Source organism: Priapulus caudatus, unplaced genomic scaffold, assembly GCF_000485595.1.
Source record: "Priapulus caudatus unplaced genomic scaffold, Priapulus_caudatus-5.0.1 Scaffold34494, whole genome shotgun sequence".
NCBI lineage: Eukaryota > Metazoa > Priapulida > Priapulimorpha > Priapulimorphida > Priapulidae > Priapulus > Priapulus caudatus.
The window spans coordinates 1-341 of record NW_014611554.1 but is presented as its reverse complement, the minus strand read 5'-3'; the positions used below and the strand labels follow the sequence as shown (position 1 = coordinate 341).

General features: G+C 65.4%; 1 protein-coding gene across 1 annotated transcript; it reads left to right on the top strand.

Moving 5' to 3' along the window:
* Window positions 1–7: 7 nt before the first annotated feature.
* On the top strand, window positions 8–217 carry LOC106820613 (nuclear pore membrane glycoprotein 210-like; the record flags this gene model as incomplete). Its single annotated transcript, XM_014825119.1, has 1 exon — window positions 8–217. A coding segment is annotated over one exon (210 nt), but the record flags the coding sequence as incomplete, so codon positions are not given.
* Window positions 218–341: the final 124 nt, after the last annotated feature.

The window sequence follows — 341 nt, the reverse complement described above, 5'->3', positions numbered from 1 at the left end:
GCAGGACTCTGTGAGCGTCTACGTGGTGCTGCTGACTGGCGTGCGCATCTACGCACCGCTGAGCCGCATGCGCTCCGACACGCTCATGCCCGTCTACGCGGTCGGCATGAACGACCACGAGGCGCCGTTCTCGTTCGGCTCGTCGCGGCCACCGTTCACCTTCCACTGGTCCGTCAACAACAAGGAGGTCGCCGCGCTCAAGTCGCCCTTCTACCCGGTGAGTGGTGGGGCAGGACTGGACAGTGCTGGGTGGGTGGGTGTCTAGGTGGGTGAGTGGGTAGGTGGGTGAGTGGTGGGTGGGGGCTGGATAGTGCGGGGTCGGTGGGTGTCTAGGTGGGTGA